General features: G+C 35.5%; 1 protein-coding gene across 3 annotated transcripts in view; it reads left to right on the top strand.

Moving 5' to 3' along the window:
* Positions 1-1,393: 1,393 nt before the first annotated feature.
* The window catches only part of LOC149815837 (U6 snRNA phosphodiesterase-like protein), a 71,599-nt gene continuing 57,045 nt past the window's right edge, over positions 1,394-15,947 (top strand). For 2 of the 3 annotated variants that reach the window (XM_089988755.1, XM_089988756.1), the window contains exons 1-2: positions 1,401-1,597; positions 5,068-5,148. In XM_089988755.1, the coding sequence (XP_089844881.1) occupies positions 1,468-1,597; positions 5,068-5,148 (211 nt within the window). In that variant the 5' untranslated portion in view covers positions 1,401-1,467. Of the gene's footprint in view, positions 1,598-5,067; positions 5,149-15,947 lie in introns of all 3 variants that reach the window. The other variant, XM_089988754.1, reaches the window with a different exon arrangement.

The following is a 15,947-nucleotide window of genomic DNA, read 5'->3' as shown; positions in this document are numbered from 1 at the left end:
TATCATGATACAAGGGTGCAAGTGTCGAACTGAGTAGATAGAAAATAACGATTTACAACAAAGATAATGATGAGAACGTCAAACTGAGTAGAGTAGTGATTTATAATAAAAATCAGATAAGAGAATCGCGATTTACAGTAGAAATCAATTCAGAGAGTACCAATTTACAATATAAATAAGATAAGAGAGTAGCGATTTACAGTATAAATCAATTCAGAGAGTAGCGATTTACAATAGAAATAAAATAAGAGAGTAGTGATTTACAGTAGAAATAAGATAAGAGAGTAGAGATTTACAGTGGAAATCAAATCAGAGAGTAGCGATTTATAATAGAAATCAGATAAGAGTATAGCGATTTACAATAAAAATCAAATCAGTGAGTAGCGATTTACAGTAGAAATCAGATAAGAGAGTAATGATTTACAGTAGAAATCAAATCAAAGAGTAGCGATTTATAGTACAAATTAAATTTCTACTGTAAATTGATACTCGCTGATATGATTTTTACTGTAAATCGTTACTCTCTAATTTGATTTGTACTGTAAATCGCTATTCTCTTATTTGATTTTTACTGTAAATCGTTACTCTCTAATTTGATTTTCACTGTAAATCGCTACTCTTTTATCTGATTTCTACTATAAATCGCTGCTCTCTTATTTGATTTCTACTGTAAATCGCTACTCTCTTATCTGACTTCTACTGTAAATCGCTATTTTTTCGATCTGATTTCTATTGCAAATCGCTATTTTTTATCTGATTTCTACTGTAAATCGTATTCTTTTATCTGATTTATATTATAAATCACTACTCTCTGATCTGATTTCTACTGTAAATCGTTACTCTCTGATTTGATTTTTACTGTAAATCGCTACTCTCTTATTTGATTTCTACTGTAAATCGTTTTTTCAATAGAAAAAGAATAAAAAAAATCATGGTCGCTAAGAGAGAAATCTTATTGCTCTTTTCAACGGTTATAAGAGAGAAAAAAAAGAAAGAATTTGTACAGGGCGACAACCCTAAACCTAAACAAGTTGGGTCTGATTCATAAAAAATTGAGTCTCAAACATAAGCCCCCAAAAAATTTATTTCGGGGGGCGCTGCCCCCCACGACCCTATGTCAGGGGCGGCCAACGGGACCCACACCAGGGGAACCCCCACCCCCCAAACCCCCATTTCTATAAGAGAAAAACTATGAATCAGGCTTCACAACTCATTAAGCAGAAACGATAAGATGATCATGAAGAATATTTTCATCGAACACATATCTATCTTGCATGAGGACATTTTCGTCAAAAGCATATCTACATTTTTTATATATTATTTTATTAAGAAGTCATCGCTGACAACATTGGCATATGAATTATCACGTTCCTCCGTAAACACACCACCCTTTCCAGCCAAACGAAGGTCTTGTAGTTGGTTGCTCGAGTTCGATGACTTGAATAGAACGAGGGAGCAAAGGAAGTGATGGAAGCTTTAAAGGCGTCGTATGGGTCGTCGTCGGATTCCGATGATGAGTCCTCTTCGGCCGGCATCCCACCATCTCAGGAACCCCAACACCTTCCTCCCCCTCCTCTTGACCTCCTCGACCCCCCAGGTGATTCATTCCTCTTCCGTCTCCGTGAGCGTGTGTGTTTGATTCGCGTTCCTAGTTGAATATGCAGCTTTCCTAAACCTATAGTTCCCTTGCTACTTGTTTTTTCGATTTGAGGATTGGTTAAATATTTGGGCACTGTTAGAAGTGAGATTAGTTGCACAGTGATAGAATTAGGGTATAATCCCACAGAAAGAGTTAAGCTTTTATTCTAGTTCGATCCATGGGTGGATTGGTTAGTCGTTCGAGTCCAATCTTAGGGAGAGAGCATGCGAGCTTGTTTGGGGTGTTAACCTGGATGACGTAGTTGAGGTTCAAGATGGGGGCACTAGTTTTCTCGCCGACAATCTGCAGCAGCTACCAGAAATTGTCGTGGGTGTGGTCCCCTTGAAACTGTTGGATACGGGGGTTTTTACGGAGGTACTCGGATGTTCATATCAAAATCCGCTCGATATTTTATAGTGAAGAAGGAGCTCAGTTCTGGATTCATGGATTACTGCAGCCGAAGGTCGAAAAGTTTATGCTTGCAGGAGAGTAGCTAGATTTAATATTGCATGGGAGGATTGGATGTTGGCTTGTAGATACTGATTGAATGGTACAAGTAATCATTAGTTAGTGCTTTCTCTGCAGGAAGACTATCGAAGCTTTGAATTGTTTGTCTGCATGCTTGTCCTATTAAAAAGTAAAAAAACAGTGTGTAAAATCATTCTGCCTGCCTTTAGTGAGTGGAGAACTCCTGTATTGGGTTTAGTGGAGTGTCTGAGAAGATGGGATGTTGTTTGTTTAAGGAAAAATTGATCTAAATATGTTTGGTAGTGGTGGTGGTTGCTTGTTCAGGTTGTAGTGGTATTTCTTATTCGAATTGGCAGAATATTTTTAGGGTTGTTCCAAAAGACGCTGTAAGGGGTAAAGGACAATGACAAATGGTACAGAGAGGCTCCATACTGAAAAGCATTGATCTGTTCTCTTCATTATAGCATTGCATCTTTGCACAGCCATTCTTAGACCTATGAGAAGCTATAACACAAATCTTTCTTTGATGCTATTCATCTTAAGAGAATTTTTTTCATCCTCTCCCTTGTGAAAGCTTTCATTTTGAAAACATCAAGAATATTTGACCAGAATGTGAAAACCAATCTAATGAACATTTTCATATTCATAGGAAATTTATCAGAAAAAAGACCCTTCAATGTTTAAGGAGATCTCATACTTCGTTTTTACCAGTGGGAATAAATTCTTCGGCTATGTCACTTAGGTACAATTGAGGGTGTAGAGCACAACACGGGATTGGAGGGTAAGATAGTACCAGAAATGAAGGAAGAATATCAAAGAGTTGACTTTTAGAAAGCACTTTAGCCATTTTTTTTCCAAGAAGTGCATATTTTGATAGTGTTGATGCAGCTAGTAACTAAAACCATGTTCATGTACAAGCTCAAGTGGAGCAAAGTTGTAACCATGATCCCCAGAATAGGGTTTAAGGTAGAGATTGTTACCATGATCCCCATAATCAGGTTTAAGGTAGTGATGTGGAGTACAAGAACATCTGATTCACCATTTGGAATATTTGTGGTCAAGACAATATTTGCTTATTTTGGGGGACTACTTCCAAAACAACTTTTATGAAGGATGTATAAGGAAACTTACAAAAGATATTACACTTGAGAATTCTGATTTACCTTGAACATTTCAGAAGCAAGTACACCCTCTCACACCCTCTTACACTCTTACAGACTTATGCAGTTGGAGAGCAAGCACCCACACTAAAAGGAACACACCCATAAATTGCAAGAACACACTCATGGGCCCATAGCCGATGATTACTTGCACAAGGTCCTATTAGCTGCTTGAGTTAATATGAACATATATTCTTCTCATTGGTGTTATCTTTGACAAGATTGGGTCCATAAGATGGTCATTTTGATGATTAACTGTTGGATGGACTCTCTTGGGGTTGTGATTTATTTATAGACCATACCATCTAGATCATGCTTGTGGATGGCCTTATTCACCTCCTACATCACTTTCTTTGGTTTATAAACCACGATAATGAGAGCGAAGTTTAACTTCATAGAACTTGCAAGGAGATGGGTTCATGGCCGTAGCATGTAAGCAAGCTTTAGTCATGCCTCAAGCCTACCACTGATTGTGGTAGTAAGACTTGCACCTTGGACTGTACATGATTCAATAATATCTCATGGTGACCAAAAGTCTGGCCATGAAAGCCCAAAATAGAAAAGATTTTTCATATTGAGCAAAATTAAAAGCCTCATTGATGTTCAGAAGTTGCAAGATCTGCGGGAAATGGTAGAGTGGCAATGCTGAGACACAGACTCATGTGAGACTTCTCATGAATCAGACAATCCAACCGATGACAAATATGATAGCTAATTCTACATTGTGGTTTGAATGTATTCAAAGTGGTATGAAGCTCTACCATCTCATCATTCAATTCTTTCCCAAGTTTACATTTCTCACAGAATGACTGAAAGAAAGAAACACTACTTGGTTGTTAGTCCCTTGTCAGGTTTGTCATATTTCATTTAAAGCCTTGTGTTATTTTTGGCTCTTTGACATGGATACCATTTTCATGTTGTTCATAAGCTATAAGGAGCCATGCCATATTGGCATATTTGCGGATCCTTTCCTCATTTATTGGTGTTGTCAACCTTCACGAAGCTATGGATTCCTCATTGCGTGTGTCCTGTTGGTCAGTCATTCTTACAAGATATCCTTGCTACCATTTAGCTCTGTGAAAGCCTTCTAGTATCACTGCTTGCATATCATGCTTGTGCATGTTTCCCTATCCAATGGTTGTATAAATTAGCTGCATGTATGCATTGAAAGTTTGTTGTTTATCTGAAACTTTTTTTGTGTTCCTCATATCATTTATAGTAGTCAAAGATGCTTACAGGCATTTGAAGATGACTGGAGGGCTGTGTGAACCTGTACACTGATTAGCCAAACAATCTTCGCTACTTTAAGCAACTATGCTCAGACTTCTAAAGAGCCAATCCCCTGTTTCTTTCTTCTCTTCTAAGAAGCTAGTTCAAGAAAGTTCTCCAAACTTTCTTATCTTCTTGTTTTATCATTGTCATTTCCTGAGTCCAACTTCTTTACCTAGATATGTCACATGTGGATACTCCATAGATAGAACTTTTCTTATGGAAGCTTGCTTGCCATTTTCTATTCTATGCCTAGAGTACTTTTATTCATATCGTCACCTTTAATGCCTTTTGTCTTGTTTATATTTATTGGCAATGTCCACGTATCAGAAATGCTCGATATGCTTCAAGTCAGTAAACTATTTATCTAGTCAGAAAAGTGTAGTTAACTGAAAACTTTTTTCTCTAGGGTTTGTGGTGTCTATATGCTTGTTAGATGGTTCCCTTTTTCTTCAACAGATGCCTTTTCATGGATGTTCTTTAGCAGTAGTTAGCATCACCTAATAGTGTTTTTTCTTTGTTGAATTCCAGCTTATTTTCCAACAAATGGAAATCGAGTTAGAAGCTTTCCACATGTGGAAGGAAATTATGCACTGCATATCTTCATCCCAGGTTCATTAGGACATCTTCAAATTGATTTTTATATAATTTTATTTTGCTGGATACTTTCCTTGAAATGCCAGTCTTGCACTCTCATACTTCATTTTTAATATATTTTCCTTTCCCATTTGTAGGTTGGATGTGGTTATACCTTTTTGTAGTTATGGATTTCAGAATAATAGTCCTCTATGACTGGTTTTCTTTATGGACAGAAGCTTTTGTAGAACCGTGTGAATCTAATATGCATAACAAATACTGTATTAGCCTTGTAAAACATAAGAACCTTATGAAAAAGCCAAGTACACTAATGATAAGAAGATAACTGTTGTTACTTGTTATCATCATCACTATATAGCTACTTCTGGGCATAGTTGGCAAACTCGGTGAGTCGGATGGTGACTCGGCTGAGTTGTATCGTATCTGTAATGAAATGGTGGTCTTCAACAAATGCACGAATAACTCACAAACAAGTGTCTATTGGAGACACTACAAGCATGACCCTTGAAAGGGTATAAAAGGAAGAACACTTGAAAAATAAATAATACTTTATTCATGAACAAAATGCTTAAGAAGCATAGTAGTTTACATTGAAGGGGTTCACCTCTATATACACAAAAAAGTGGAAGAGAGAGGAGAGCTCATTTTGAGCTCTCCAAAAGAGACGTTGGAAGTCCAACGTCTCTTAATATAGCTGTTGGACTACAGTCCAACAACATTTATTATTATAGCTGTTGGACTATAGTCTAACAACATTTATTATAGCTGTTGGACTACATTCCAAGAGCTATTTGCACAGTCAAGTTCCAACAGGAATTTGACTGGATCAAATATCTAGTTTCTATTGAACTAGATGCTAAAAAAGAAAATAAAGAAAAATAGAAAAAGAAAATATAATAATATATATATATATATATATATATATATATATATTACAGTTTACATTTTAACACTCCCCCTCAAACTTACAGTACAATGAGCAAAAGTTTGTCTAAGAGGAAGTGAAATCTGGGAGCAGCGAGAGGCTTGGTGAAGAAGTCTGCTAATTGATATTCTGCTGTAACATATGGCAGATCAATGATTCCATGTAAGTATTCCTCTCTGAATAGTGACAGTCCATCTCAATGTGTTTAGTGCGCTCATGGAATGTCCGGTTGCTTGCAATGTCGATCGCACTTTTGTTGTCACAACACATCTTTGAAGCTTGCGTTGCTTTAACTCTCATATTCGCTAGCAATCGTCTGAGCCAAACAACCTCCATAGTAGTGGTTGCCATGACTCTGTATTCAGCTTCGGTGGAGGAAAGAGAGACTTTCTGCTGCTTCTTGCACCTCCACGAAATTAAGGTTTCACCTAGAAACACACAAAAACCAGTAGTTGAGTGTCTATTATTGGGATCACCTCCCCAGTCAACATCAATATATGCAATTAAATTTAATGAAGATGAAGCAGACAAGAAGAGTCCTCGTGAAAGAGAGGATTTTAAGTATCTAATAATACGCAAAATTGCTCCCATGTGCACGAAGGTGGGAGCATGCTGAAACTGACTGGCTGTATGAACCGCGTGAGTTATATCTGGCCTAGTAATGAAAAGATAAGAAAGAGCTCCAACAAGCTGTCTATAAGGAGTAGGATCATCAAGAAGTTCTCCATCATCAATTTTCATTTTAACATTGATAACTTATGGAGTGTCTACTTTCTTATCATCTGTAATTCCAGACCTGGAAACGATATCAAGAGCAAATTTAGATCGAGATATCAAATACCCCCTAGGGGAATAAGCAACTTCAATGCCTAAAAAATATCTTAATAAACCTAAGTCAGTCATTTCAAAGTGAGTTTTAAGAAGAAATTTGATATTTGCAACTCCCTGTTTGTCGCCTTCGGTGATGATCATATCGTCCACATAGAGAAGAAGAATAATTATGCTTGCCTCAGATTTTTTAACAAACAAAGCAGTGTCAGTTAAACAAGGTTGAAAACCAATATCAAGCATAACATGACTAAATCGGTCATACCAGGCTTTTGGAGCCTGTTTAAGACCATAAAGAGCTTTTTCTAGACAAAGAGTTTTACCCTTAGGGATACTAATACCAGGTGGGGCTTCCATGTATACTTTTTCAACGAGATTCCCATTCAGGAAAGCATTTTTGACATCTAATTGAAAGATAGACCGTGTTCTAATGGAGGCCAAGGCTATTAACGTTCTAACAGTGGTCATACGGGCCACATGAGCAAATGTTTCTTCATAATCGATGCCATACTCTTGGGCATATCCTTTTGCTACTAAACAGGCCTTATATCTTTCTAGGGTCCCATCACTTTTGGTTTTGACTTTGTATACCCACCTACAACCTATAGGTTTCTTACCCGGAGGGATATCTTGTATCGTCCAAGTATTGACCTTTTATAGTGCATCCAATTCTATTTTCATGGCTTCTATCCATTCTATATGATTTTTGGCTTGAGAATAGGATGATGGTTCAACATATGATTGTATTAATGTAATGGGGGCTCTATACGTGGGTGAAAAAGATTCATAAGACAATTTTTTCTGGAGGTTTAGAGATTCTCGACGTTCTTTTAGGTGAGACTTTAGAGTATTTTTGTAATGCACATGGAAGATTTTGCTCTCTACGTCTTGAATATTGTAGACTAACATCCCTATGAATTTGCTCTTCATTATCATCATTTTCAACAACAATAGGACTTTGATCATTGTCAAGGTCACATCCAACATCACATTCATTGGATTTTGAAGTTGGATCAATTAAAAACGAGTATTCAGTGACATCCTTGGATTTTGAAGTTGGATTTTGAAGTTGGATCAATTGGGGTCGGCGAAGGCCTAATGATGCTCCGGTTAGAAGGATGGAGAAATGGGAAAATATATTAGTTAAAAGAGGTCGTGGTAGGCCTAGGAAGACTTGGATGGAGATGATAAGAAAGGATATGAATGCTTTGAACCTCACCGAGGACATGACATTGGATAAAAATGATTGGAGGAAAAAGATTCATGTGGAAGACCCAAAATGAATTTCTTTTTTGGTTCATATCGCCGACCCCAATTGTTTTGGGATGAAAGCATAGTTTTTGTTGTTGTTGTTGTAAAGAAGTTTTCTTTTTCCAAAAAAGATACATTTCTTGACACATATAATTTGTCATTTTGAAAATCGAAACACCTGTAGCCTTTTTGATTATCAGCATATCCTAAAAAGACACATGGGATTGCACGAGGAGAGAGTTTGTCATTTCTGTTGGTGAAAACAAAACATTTGCATCCAAAGACTCTTAATCTAGAATAATCTGGAGTTAAATTAACAAGCTTTTCTATTGGAGTTGTATTCTTTAATGAGGAAGATGGCATCCTATTAATGAGGTAGGTGACAATTAGGACCGCTTCAGCCCAAAAAATTTTTGGAACTTGATTTGCAATTAGCAATGTCCTAGTAGTTTCCATAATGTGCCGATGTTTGCGTTCGGCTAGGCCATTCTATTGTGGAGTGTGTGAACATGATCTTTGATGTATAATACTGTGTAAATTGAGATAGTCTTTGAATTCGTTGGACATAAATTCTCCCCCTGAATCAGTGCGAAAAACAGAAATATCATTTTGAAACTTATTTTTAACCATTTTATGAAATATTTGGAAGTTAGCAAAGACATCAGATTTATGTTTAAGAAAATAAATCCAAGTATGTCTAGAAAAGTCATCAACAAAAATGACATAATATGTATAACCACCTTTGGAAATAACTGGTGCAGGGCCCCAAACATCCGAATGTATTAACTCAAGTGGTCGTGAGGAAACAAAAGTTCTACTAAGAAATGGTAACCTTTTTATTTTGCAAAGAATGCAGTCTTTACAAGAAAAATTTTCAGAATTACAAAATTTTTCCAAACTTGGAAAATATTGAATTTTAGACATATGAGGATGGCCAAGCCTTTTGTGCCATAAATCCAATTCTAATTTCTGAATATTATAACAAAATGCATTCTTGGGTAATTCCAAAAAGTCCATGTAATAAAGTCCTCCTTCTCTATGGCCTTCCCCAATCAGCTTCCCTGGTTGGCGATTCTGTACCCAACAACCATGAGAAGAGAAGGAGATATTACATCCATAATCAGATATTTGCGAAACAGATAAGAGATTCAAATTAAGTTTAAGGATATATCTAACTTCTGGGATAAAAAATCTTCTAGATTTTTGAAGATTTTCAAAACATCATATTCCTTTTACTTCAAGAGATGTGCCATCGGCTGTAAAAACCTTTGACACACTTGAGTTATTTTTAAGACATTCAGATAGACTATTAACATTTGGGGTCATATGAAAAGAAGCACCCGAATCTAAAAGCCAAGGAAAGTTACCTGGACCGGAGAAAGATGCAACTGCCGCTCCAGTTGAGGCTTCGGTTGAGGAGGATACCCCTTTGAAAAGAGGTTGAAGGATTTCCATCAGTTGAGCCATAGACACAAGTGCATCTTGATCTTTTGACTCGGATTCAACAGATGCAACTCTTTTTTCTTCTCTTTTTTTTTAACTTTGGACATTGAGGCCTATAGTGCCCCGGTTCATGACAATGATGACAAATAACTTTTCTTTTATCAAAGTCGCCGTTTTGCCTTCCAAAATGAGGCGGCTTGTAAGTACGAGTATGATTCCTCGATCTAGATACAGCTAAAACGGAGTCATCATCAACTTTTGGAGTACTTTTTCTAAGTCTATTTTCCTCCATAGTGAGCTCTTCTATAGTATCAACAATAGAAGAAATTTTTCCACGATGTAAAAGGGCCGATTTGGTGGATTCAAACTCCGGCCTTAGACCATTCACAAATTGATAGAAATGTTCCATATCGAGTTGCTTTTGGCGAATCTCGATATCTTTGACACAATGCCATTTGGGCTCAAGAAGAGCCAATTCTTCTCAAAGTTCGGACAACTCATTATAATATTCTCGAATAGTTTTATCTTTTTGAGTCATTGCCCGAACTTTATCTTGTAAATTGCATACATGTGCAATATCTTTAAGGGAATACATGTTTTTGAGGTATTCCCAAGCCTTATCGGCATGCTCAAACTTAGCTAGACTAGAGCATTTTTTAATGTCTATGCTATTGATGAGCCATGACATAATTTTTGCATGCCCTATCCTCCATTCTTTTCATTTCTTTTCATAAGTGGTTAACGCTTTACTCTTCTCTTCTTCCGTTAGAGGAACCTCTTTGTCACCTTCTTTCTTGGTAAGAGATAGTTTAGGTTCCAAATCAGAACCATCCACTATACCCCATAAACCTTTTCCCCAAATGTGGTGCTTCATAATCGAAGCCCACATTACATAGTTAGTATCATTTAGCTTCATAGGAATGATGGTGATCTTATCATTGTCATCCATCTTTTACAAGGGTAAAAGAGGAATAAATAGGAGGAGGAGAGAGAGAGAAAAATAAAAAGAAAAGAAAAAGAGTAAACAAAAGAATAAGAGAGGATACAAAACCAAATTTTTTTGTAGCACAAGTTCGCCTTTCTTCAAACAAATCTTCTTGAGCCAAGAACAAGGTGATGAAACACCTTTTGTAAATGTAGCACGGAAATCGAGGCGGAAGCACTTCAAGATCTAAGGATTTCGTAGCTTTGATACCATGTAATGAAATGATGGTCTTCAACAAATGCACGAATAACTCACAAACAAGTGTCTATTGGAGACACTACAAGCATGACCCTTGAAAGGGTATAAAAGGAAGAACACTTGAAAAATAAATAATACTTTATTCATGAACAAAATGCTTAAGAAGCATAGTAGTTTACATTGAAGGGGTTCACCCCTATATACACAAAAAAGTGGAAGAGAGAGGAGAGCTCATTTTGAGCTCTCCAAAAGAGACGTTGGAAGTCCAACGTCTCTTCCAACAGCATTTATTATCATAGCTGTTGGACTATAGTCCAACAACATTTATTATAGCTGTTGGACTACAGTCCAACACCATTTATTATAGGTGTTGGACTACAGTCCAACAACTATTTGCACAGTCAAGTTTCAACAGGAACTTGACTTGATCAAATATCTAGTTTCTATTGAACTAGATGCTAAAAAAGAAAATAAAGAAAAATAGAAAAAGAAAATAATAAAAGAAAATATAATAATATTAAATAATATATATATATATATATATATATATATTACAATTTACATTTTAACAGTATCATCCCTTAACCGAGTCAAAAAAGTGGTATGCATCGGTTATGGCCTAAACTTGGCTGAGTCAGCCTGAGTTTTAGTGAGACTCAGGCCGAGTCTTATCTTCTCTTTTTGAGAGAGAGAGAGAGAGAGAGAGAGAGAGAGAGAGAGAGAGAGAGAGAGAGAGAGAGAGACGTTGTGTAGTGTAAATTGGGTAGGTCTTGAATTTTAAATAGCCATAAGTAATTGTGAAATGGAAAGTGGAACATTAATTTCCAAATGAAAGAAGGTTTACCTGATTGGGCATGAGTTACGATGGATACATTTTTAATAGGAATTAGTTACATCAGACTTAATTAGAAAGTAAAACTATTTGGGGAAACATTAACTATATACAACTCAAATAATTAAGTCAATAAATTTATATCATTTTAGGCGCATCATTAAATATATAATTGAAGATAACGTCCTTAATTGGATGTGAGAGACAATTATATAAATATATAAATATATATGAGAAATTCATATTTCAAATGAATATACTTTTTAAATAATATTTATATATGTAAAATATATATTTGTTATTTTTAATAAATTAAATAAAATAATCTTGACTCACCCCAGTCACCGAATCAAGCATGGCCGATACAAGACCAAGTCCCGAGAATGCCAACCATGCTTCTGGGACCTTTTATCAGGGCATGATTATTATTATCATCAACATAGACAAGAATAATGTAGTGTTGCTTAAAATATTTTATTTTTACCTCGATTGAAATTTTGCATCAATCATAGTTGGTACAACTTTGAAGTTTTCAAACCAAGCCTTGGTTCTTGTTTCATCCCATTGATAGCCTCTTTGAGTTTGTATTCATATTTTGGGTTCTTTGGTTCTTTAGAGCCTTGACTTATACGAAAATACTTTTATATAGACAGTCAACTAGTATGCCAATATGAATATTAAGTTGATAACTTGATATTGTCTCTAAATACTTTTCACCAAGTGAATGGTCTTTACTTTGGTAGTGTTGGATTGCAGGTTTAAATTTATCTCATTCATGTTTATGCCTTTAAATGAGAGTCAACATAACAACATCAAGAACAAATTTGATGACAATCAACATAACAACATCAAAAACAGATTTGATGAGAGTCAACATTACAACATTAAAAACAAATTTGATGACAGTCAACAATACAACATTAAAAACAGATTTGATGACAACCCACAGAAATACTTGTAATCAAATTTGATATCAGTCAATCACAATAACAGAAATCAGACTTAATAACTACCCACCAAAACAAAAATAACATGTAGACAATTCGGCAGACTGTCATCAAATGAATTTAATAACAGTCCACCAACATAACATGTATTCAAAACTGATCACAGCCAATACAGTAGCAGGGAATCAGATTTTTATAATAGCTCACCGAAATAACATGTAGGCAATTTGGCAGACCGTTATCAAACTTACATAATCAGTTTTGATAACATCATAAAAAAATTATCCATAGCAGGTCTGATCAGCCTGTACCCACACGGCATGTGGGCCAGTTTGATCAGACTGCACCCACACCCATAGTGTCGATCTGATCAAATTCCTCATGCTCACATGCATCGTCTATCTGATCAGATTGCACAACAAAGCAAGACAACAGTCTAATCAGATTGCCCATGCAACACATCGGCAATCTGATCGGATGCTGTCGACATCAAGAATATATATAAGATTGATTCAGACAATAAAAATAACATATGTGCATATCGGCAGGTCTGATCAGATTGCCCACAAAATCCTATAGGCAGTTCTGATCAGACTGCCATATGATGAAATCATCAAACCTGAATTGGATCAAAACTGATCCCCAAACAATATATATATATATATATATATATATATATATATATATATATATATATATATATATATATATATATATATGGATCGACCATGATTTTTTTTATGGTTCCATTTATGTTTTGGAAAGAAATATATATATATATATATATATATATATATATATATATATATATATATATATATATATATATATATATATATATATATTCGCTCAACATGCTTGGCTAAAAGAAGAAATCGACAACTTAAACATAGGTTAACACATATGCTTATACAGGGAAAAAAATCAATGGCATGCTCACATCAAATAAAAAATACATGAAATCGTGACTTAATACATATTCTTATATATATTTTTGAATCAGATTTCCCTTTCCCATCCAAACTTACACATGAACCAGATTTAAAACTACTTCTTCCCATACGAATCTAGAGAGGAACCCGCACCTTAATTCAAATGTGGAAAAAGATCGAAAAACAAGAGATGTTTGATGACGAAGCTGGATCTCTTCCTCTTTTTCTTCTTTTTCTTTCTCTTTCCTCTTTTTTTTCTCTCTCTCTCTCTCTCTTAACGAATTGGACTTTCCCTCTCTCTCTCTTACTCTGCCCCTCTCTCTCTAGAATCACAATTCTAGAGAGAGGGGGGTTCCAACCCCTCTTTTTTATGGCATTATCTCTTATTTTATTTTATTTTATTCTATTTTTTTAACCAACTCCTTATTTAGTAGGTGACGTCCCCTCTAGATAACTCTCTATTAGAGAGTACTAGATAATACATTTTATTAATTAATCATTTTTATTTTATTATTTATATAATATATAATATTATATTCTAAGAATATTACAAAAGGTGTCGCCCCCCTCTGGAAGTCTTCCCATGGTAGAGTTTTACTCCAGGTGGAACCCTACCTACCAAATTTAACTTTTAAATTTATTTTTAAAGTTTTAAATTGGCCATATTTGGATTTCGGATCCAAATCTAAATTCAAGATCCAAATCTATATCCAAAATTCATATAGATCTTACTTGGACTAGATCCTAGTTAATATGGGTCATGGATTGGGTCCAAATCCATATCAACTTAGATCAAACGTAGCGGATCTAGTCCTATCTAATCTAGAAAAAGGTAAAAATAGAGGCAGGTCATTTTTGAAAAATGCGGTTTTTGCACCAACCATAACTCGATTTCAGAAAAATAAGGCACCGACCTTCTCAGAATTATGCGATGCATCTAACGATATACTTACCTGATTTTTGCCTTCGAATTTAACCTACATTTTGCTCGATTTTAAAGATTAAAAATGAAAAATTTCTCGAACTTTAATTGGCTTATTTAGGTCTTGTTAGTAGGCTCTGGGCCATGCCCAGACCCAGCTGACGTCACATATATTTAAATATATTTTCCCACGATTTTATTATTTTCATTAAACACAGTTAAAAATTCAAAATTTTTGAATTTAAAAATCATGAAAAAATACACGATATTACAACTGACCCATCTCTCAACAGGATGTTGAACTCGTCCAGATCTTCTCATAGTTGGAGGCATTTGATCAATATGAGTGGCTGCACCTTGCTGTTGTGAAGTAGCATCAGGCATGTCTTTATTTCTGTGTCTGTGTACTAGTCCTTTGAACCTGTCAACCTGCAGGGCTGAATCTGCAATTTCTGTTGTTTGTTGCCAATCAGCTGTATTTACATCACCATGTTGCTGCTCGTAAATCTCAACCCCACATTTAGTCTCGTCCATCTGATTCATCAAATTCCCTTAGAAACAATTTTTCACTCATCCAAGGTTGATAAAACTCACATGCCTGTGATTCTTCATGTCTGCTGCCTTTGTGCTCAAAGTTCTTTTCATAAAAAATTACATTTCTCGATATTCAAATGCACCTGTTCTCAATTTCATAACATCTGTACCCCTTGTAGCCATTAGCATATCCAACAAACTTACAAAGCTATTCTTTCTTATCAAATTTATTCCTTAAGGCGGCATCAACATGAACATAACAAATACATCCATAAGCCTTTAAGAAGTTGTAATGAAGATGTTTTCCAAATAATTCATGGTAAGGTGATTTATCTTGAAGTATTTTCATAGAAAACATATTGATAACATGAACTACAATATGAAAAACCTCTGTCCACAGAAATATGACAACACATCCCTCATGCATTATGGCTAAGGCACTTTCAACTGTGTCTATGTTTTTTCTCTGCAAGACTAATTTGCTGAGGTATTAGGGGACAAGACACTCTTCGGTTGATCCCATTCTTCTTGAGATATTCAATAAAATCATTCGAAGAGTACTCACCTCATTACACTGAAAATGCAGGGAAAACTAATTTTTTTTAAAGATATTAAAAATTCCATGCTTATGTTCCATGAAAAATATCCAAGTGTACCGCAAATAGTTATCAATAAAGGTCACATAGAATCAGCTCCTAGAAGAAGAAGCATTGGGAGCAGGTTCCCCACACATCAGAATGGACAATTTCAAACAACTTGGAAGCTCTTTTATTAATAAGAGTAAATGAAAGTACATGACTCTTAGACATTTGACAACTAGGACAAACATGACTCTCCAACTCTTGACTTGCACTGGACGCTGAAATCAAATTACTAGAAATGAGCTTTTCAGTGAAAGCTTTATTACAATGCACAAGGTGACTATGCCAAACATTTAATTTATTTGACTCAGACTCATTGACAAAACATGAAGATGAAGAAAGACCCTTGAACTTCTCGGTAGATTTGTTCTTGACT

Source organism: Nuphar pumila, chromosome 15 (assembly GCF_984573655.1).
Source record: "Nuphar pumila chromosome 15, dmNupPumi1.hap1.1, whole genome shotgun sequence".
NCBI classification, from domain to species: Eukaryota; Viridiplantae; Streptophyta; class Magnoliopsida; order Nymphaeales; family Nymphaeaceae; genus Nuphar; species Nuphar pumila.
Note: the sequence above shows the minus strand (reverse complement) of the source record. Positions and strands in the feature narration are given on the sequence as shown.